This window comes from Gracilinanus agilis, chromosome 2, assembly GCF_016433145.1.
Source record: "Gracilinanus agilis isolate LMUSP501 chromosome 2, AgileGrace, whole genome shotgun sequence".
In the NCBI taxonomy this organism is placed as follows: Eukaryota; Metazoa; Chordata; class Mammalia; order Didelphimorphia; family Didelphidae; genus Gracilinanus; species Gracilinanus agilis.
Genome location: NC_058131.1, coordinates 613,459,626 through 613,466,322, shown reverse-complemented (window position 1 = coordinate 613,466,322; position 6,697 = coordinate 613,459,626). Strand labels below are relative to the sequence as shown.

The window sequence follows — 6,697 nt, the reverse complement described above, 5'->3', positions numbered from 1 at the left end:
GTGTCCCATGAGGAACTCAATTGTAAAGAACTAGTGGGGCTTTCAGAACCAAAAAATGCATGTTTACCATGACTGTCATGGGGAGAAAAAAAAAACTACCTGGAAATTGTCTGTGTGTAGGGGGACAGCAAGGTGGCCCAGAGGATAGACTAATAAGGACCTGGAATCAGGATGACCTGAGTTCAAATCCAGCCCCTGACCCCTAGTTGCTGTGTGACCCCAGGCAAGTCACTTAACCTCTGCCTGCCTCAGTTTCCTCAACTGTAAAATGGAGATAATAGTCACTACCTCTAAACGTTGTGAGGATATTTATAAAGGCCTTAGCGCCTTAGTTCCAGGCACATAGTAAAAGCTGAAGAAATACTTATTCTCACCTTCCTGTCTCAGCCTCAGTTCCATCAATAAACAGTGCATAATAATAGCACCTACCTTAAAGAGCTGTTGTGAGAATCCAATGAGATTGCTTTGGAAAGCGCTTTGCAAACTTTAAAGCACCTTACATAAATGCTGGCTATTATTATTCCATAGCTCACCGGTTATTGCTTTATAACAATACAATGGTTTAAGAATAGGGAGACACGTAATTTAGCAAACCTCTATTAAAGTGTCCACAGCAAGCAGAGTACTACGCTAGGTACTGGGGAAGAATAAAGATTAAATTAAAATTGTATATAAAAATACATTTTGTACACATATAAAATACATCTTTTGTATAAGTACATATGTATTTTTAAACATATACATACACATATTGCTGTTCAGTTGTTTCTGTTGTGTCCAATTCTTTGTGGCCCCATTTGGGGTTTTCTTGGCAAAGATACTGGACTAACTGGCCATTTCCTTCTCCTGCTCATTTTGCAGGTGAGGAAACTGAGGCAAACAAGGGTAAGTGACTTGCCTACGGTCACACAGCTGGTAAGCATCTGAGGCCGGATTTGAACTCATGAAGATGAGTCTTCCTGACCCCAGGCCCAGACCTCTAACCACAGTACTACATTGCTGCCTATAAGTAAGCCCTACATCTATCTAAAAAAAACCATCAGGGTTCAATATTAGGAAAACCATCCACATACTTGACCATATCAACAAACCAACAAAAGCCACCTGATTATCTCAATAGATGCAGAAAAAGCCTTCGACAAAATGCAACACCCATTCCTATTGAAAACACTAGAAAATTTAGGAATAGAAGGACCTTTCCTCAAAATAATAAGCAGTATATATTTAAAACCATCAGCAAGCATCATATGCAATGGGGATAAATAAGAAGCCTTCTCAATAAGATCAGGAGTGAAACAAGGATGCCCATTATCACCTCCATTATTTAACATTGTACTAGAAACACAAGCAAAGAAATTGAAGGTATTAAAATAGGCAATGAGAAGACTAAGCTATCACTCTTTGCAGATGATATGATGGTCTACTTAAAGAATGCTAGAGAATCAACTAAAAAGCTAGTAGAAATAATCAACAACTTTAGCAAAGTTGTAGGATACAAAATAAATCCATATAAATCATCAGCATTTCTATATATTTCCAACACATTCCAGCAACAAGAGTTAGAAAGAGAAATTCCATTTAAAATCACTCTAAACCATTGATGGGCAAACTATGGCCCACGGGCCAGATTGGGTGAGAGGGCCTGAAATGTTCTATCCAGCCATGGGACATTATTCCTAATCCAATGAATACAATGAGTAGGATACAATACAATGAAACTTCAAAAGAGTTGCCTTAGAAACAGACTGACAGATGAGCATTTCCTTTCCTTTGGCCCCCTCTTTAAAAAGTTTGCCCATCACTTCTCTAGACAATATAAAATACTTAGGAATCTACCTGCCAAGACAAACACGGGAATTATATGAACACAACTACAAAACATTTTCCACACAATTAAAACTAGATCTAACATTAATTGCTTATGGGTAGGATGAGCTAACATAATAAGAATGACAATCGTACCCAAATTAATTTACTTATTTAGTGCTATACCTATTAAACTACCAAGAAATGTTTTTACTGAATTGGAAAAAACTATAACAAAGTTCATTTGGGAGAACAAAAGATCAAGAATATCAAGGGAAATAATGAAAAAAAAAATGTGAAGGAGGGGGGCCTACCAGTACCAGATCTTAAACTGTATTATAAAGCAGTGGTCATCAAAACAATTTGATCCTGGTTAAGAGACAGAAGGGAGGATCAGTGGAATAGACTTGGAGTAAATAACCTCAGCAAGGCAGTGTGTGATAAACTCAAAGAGCCCAGCTTTGGGGACAAAAATCCACTATTTGACAAAAACTGCTGGGAAAATTGGAAAACAGTATGGGAGAGATTAGGTTTAGCTCAACATCTCATGCCCTTCACCAAGATAAATTTAGGATGGGTGAGTGACTTGAATAAAAAGAAGGAAACTATAAGTAAATTAGGTGAACATAGAATAATTTACCTGTCAAATCTATGAGAAAGGAAAGATTTTAAGACCAAGCAAGAGTTAGAAAATATTAAAAAATGTAAAATAAATAATTTTGATTATATTAAATTAAAAAGGGTTTGTACAAACAAAACCAATGCAATCAAAATTAAAAGGGAAGTAACAAATTGGGAAAAAAATTTTATAACAAAAACCTCTGACAAAGGTCTGATTATTCAAATATATAAGGAGCTAAATCAATTGTACAAAAAAGCAAGTCATTCCCCAGTTGATAAATGGGCAAGAGACATGAATAGGCAACTATCAGATAAAGAAATCAAAACTATCAATAAGCACATGAAAAAGTGTTCTAAATTTTATAGAGAAATGCAAATCAAAACAATCTGAAGTACCACCTCACACCTAGAAGATTGGCTAAAATGACAGTAAAGTAATAAATGTTGGAGGGGATGGGGCAAAATTAGGACATTAATGCATTGCTGGTGGAGTTGTGAATTGATCCAACCATTCTGGATGACAATTTGGAACTGTTCCCAAAGCCTGTCTTCTCTTTGATCCAGCCATACCATTGCTAGGTTTATACCCCAAAGAGATCATGAGGAAAAAGACTTGTACAAAAATATTTATATTTGTATTTAAAAATATTTATAGCTGCGCTCCTTGTGGTGGCAAAAAAATTGGAAAATGAGGGGATGCCCTTCAATGGGGGAATGGCTGAACAAATTGTGGTATCTGTTGGTGATGGAATATTATTATGCTCGAAGGAATAATGAACTAGAGGAATTCCACGTGAACTGGAACGACCTCCAGGAATTGATGCAGAGTGAAAGGAGCAGAACCAGGAAAACGTTGTATACAGAAACTGATACACTGTGGTACAATCTAATGTAATGGACTTCTCTACTAGCAGCAATGCAATGATCCAGGACAATTCTGAGGGTCTTATGGGAAAGAACGCTACCCACATTCAGAGGAAGAACTGTGGGAGTAGAAACACAGAAGAAAAACATTTGTTTGACCACATGGGTCGATGGGGATATGATTGGGGATGTAGATTCTAAAGGATCACCCCTAGTGCAAGTAAGGGAGGGAAAGAACATGAATCATGTAACCATGGGAAAATATTCAATTTTAACTAATTAAACAAAAGTATTCAAATGTTAAAATAAAATAAAATAAAAAGACCATCAGCAGGTATTATCTGTAATGGGGGTGAACTAGAATCCTTTCCAATAAGTTGAAGGGTGAGACAAGAATGCCCATTATCACCACCACTAGAAATACTAGCTATAGCAATAAAAGCAAAAAAAGAAACTGAAGGGATTAGAATAGGCAATGAGGAGACAAAACTATCTCTCTTTCCAGATGGTCAGACGGACAGCATACAGAGAACCCGGGAGAATCAGCCCCCAAACCGACAGAAACAATGTCAGTGATCCCTGTCTCCGTGGGGTTTGCCCTCTCTGGCTTGGCAGGCTCTGTATTATGTTCTCAGCCCGGCGCTCCATGCATGTAAACCATATGATTATTCCTTACACTATCACTATCACTATTTATTGGATGGTTTCGTTTGTTCTTCCCAGGACAATCCTACTAGGTGGGGTAAGTCTTGTTCTCTTCTTAAGGGTAAGAAACAGACTTAGCAATTAAACAGCTCCTACCTGGTTCTCTGGACTATCAAGCGCTTAGCTTGGTGCTCCTCACCATTGAAGCCAACTGAAATGGATTTTACTTGAAAGACTCAAATGTTATTTCCTACCAACAACTGAACTGTAAATTGGCCTTTTTGCTTGCTGCTGCTCTCTTGCATTTCAGTTAAAATACAGTTTTCTCCAAAGTCTATTTTATCCCGGTGACATCAGTAAACAGGTCCACCAGGGCAAGTTTAAAATCCTGGCAAAGATGCTCAGGATATGGCCTGATAATGCTTCTGACCTCCAAAATGTCATATTTCCATGTTTTGCATGTCATGAAATACATGTCAAACCCAGACTGAATTGCTTGCCAGACCTGGGAAGTGGGAGGGACACCATTTAGGTTATATGACTTCGGAAAACTCATGTGGAAATTTGTTATCAAAATAAAAATAAAGTAAAATGAAATGTTAAATCTCTTGTTCCACTAAGGCTTTCTACATAAGAAAAAAAAAAACAGTTACTAGACAAGAGTCTCCGACACAACACCAACTTTCACCACCACTATTTGCCATAAAAGACAGTAATTCATATTCCTTGGTCACAAATAATGAGTTTGCTAACGATTTTCAGGATTACAAAACGAATTCAAGGCCACTTAATCAGAGATCAGGAAAGCCAAAAAGAAAAAAAAATTCTAAGAATTCAGGTCAAGGGAGGAGACCATAGCTGGCTGCTGAAGTACATTTTGCCAAACAACTGCAATACATAATACATATAAACATAATATAAACTATAATACATAAAAAAACTGTAAAGAGCCCTCCTGAGATAGCTGAGAAAATAGCAGATATTCCATGTCTGTGGCATGGTCCATGGTGGGGCCTTTAATGAACAAATACTGAGAGAATCTAGGCAGAGACATCTCATCTTACTGAATAGGCAAACTCACAAATTGACTATCCAACATCAATCATTCTTTCTCTACCTGGTCAGCTGGTGTTTTCTTTTTTAAACCCTTATTTTCTATGGTAGTATCCGTTCTAAGACAGAAAAGGAGTAAGGGCTAGGCATTTGGAGTTAAGTGACTTGCGTAAGGTCACACAGCAAGGAAACTTCTGAGCCCACATTTGAACCCAGGACTTCCTGACTCCAGGCTTGTCACTCTATCCTCTGTGCCACCTAGCCCCCCCTTGGCTAATCATTCTGAATTCAGCCAGCAGGCTATAGCAGAGGTTCCATTATTGCATTTAAGTCATATGACTGTCTCTATATTAAAGGGGATTTCAATGCTCAGAAAAAGTACTCTAGAAAAAAGATTCCTCTTAATTTAGGTTTTATTAAAACTAAAATGGAGTAAATGAAGAATTCCAGGAGAGGCAGCAGTTCGGCCCATGCAGAACCAAATGGTTCTCCTGAGTTCGGCCATCGAGTTTGTATTTTGCCTTCAATGTGGCCCGTCAGTGGGGAGAGAAGCCCCCGGATGCGGGGAGAAGTGGTGGCCCACCACAATTCTCTTCTCAGACAATGACACATGTACAATCCAGTGGAATTGCTCCTTGGTTCCGGGAAGGGGGAGGGAAGAGGGGAGGGAAAGAACATGAATCATGGAATCATGGAAAAATACTCTAAATTAATTCATTAAATAAATAAGATTTTTAAACAATTATCTTCTCAGTGAATGAGGGGAATACGAGCTGGGCAGCACCAAGCAAGGCTTTTCCCCCTCAGCTCTGAGAAATGCACTTTGGGGCCTTTCAGATGTTGTTTCACTTCAGCAAGTGTTTCAGCTGGTCCTGTAGATTTGAAGACAGTTCAACGCTGCAAATCAGATGGAGAAAAAGGTTCATTTGGAATAAACAAATGCAAACTTTTTTTTTTTGCTTTCATTTTAAAATATTCTCTGTCCACTGGAAACTTCTTCCCCCTCCTCCCAATCTAGTGTGAGAGTGGCAGTGGACTTCAGCTCCTGGCCCGGCCCTTGGAGTTGATCTTTGGGGAAAAAATTTGCTACACAAATTAATGTTATAAACAAGGATGCAGGGGGCACATTTTATCCCCCTGACCAATTGGTGAAGAAGTATTTCTTGGGGCAGCTGGGTGGTTCAGTGGATGGAGAGTCAGGCTTAGAGATAGGAGGGTTCAAATCTGACCTCTGACACCTCTTAGTTAGGTGTCCCTGGGCAAGTCACTTAATCCCCATTGCCTAGCCCTGACTGCTCCTCTGCCTTGGAGTGGATACTTAGCATTGATTCTAAGGCAGAAGGGAAGGATTTTTTAAAGTACTGATTAAGTGCCTATCCTGTAGCACAGGAGTAGGTCCTTTGAATATAATGAAAGAAATATTGTCGATTGGCAAAGGGCTTACAGAGCCAACAATTTTATTCACTTGAGCCCATTGAACAATTCAATTTAACAAATGTTCATTATCCATTAGTACGGAAATGATGCTGCCAATTAAAAGTGATTAAATTTGGTTTTAGGCATCATTTGCATAAACTGTTAGGGCCCAATGAGTGGCAAGCATTGGAAAGTAATGAGTGTCTTCAGGAGAGTCTGAGCCAGCCTGTAGTGACCCAAATTCCCATCCCCCCCACCCCAGCTGCTCCAAGCCACGCTGCCCCCTCCCCAC

General features: G+C 39.0%; 1 protein-coding gene across 2 annotated transcripts in view; it reads right to left on the bottom strand.

The window, feature by feature from the left end:
• Nucleotides 1-5,384: 5,384 nt before the first annotated feature.
• Nucleotides 5,385-6,697, bottom strand: part of BORCS7 (BLOC-1 related complex subunit 7) — a 7,732-nt gene continuing 6,419 nt past the window's right edge. For both annotated transcript variants that reach the window (XM_044662547.1, XM_044662548.1), the window contains exon 6: nt 5,385-5,886. In XM_044662547.1, the coding sequence (XP_044518482.1) occupies nt 5,835-5,886 (52 nt within the window). In that variant the 3' untranslated portion in view covers nt 5,385-5,834. The remainder of the gene's footprint in view (nt 5,887-6,697) is intronic.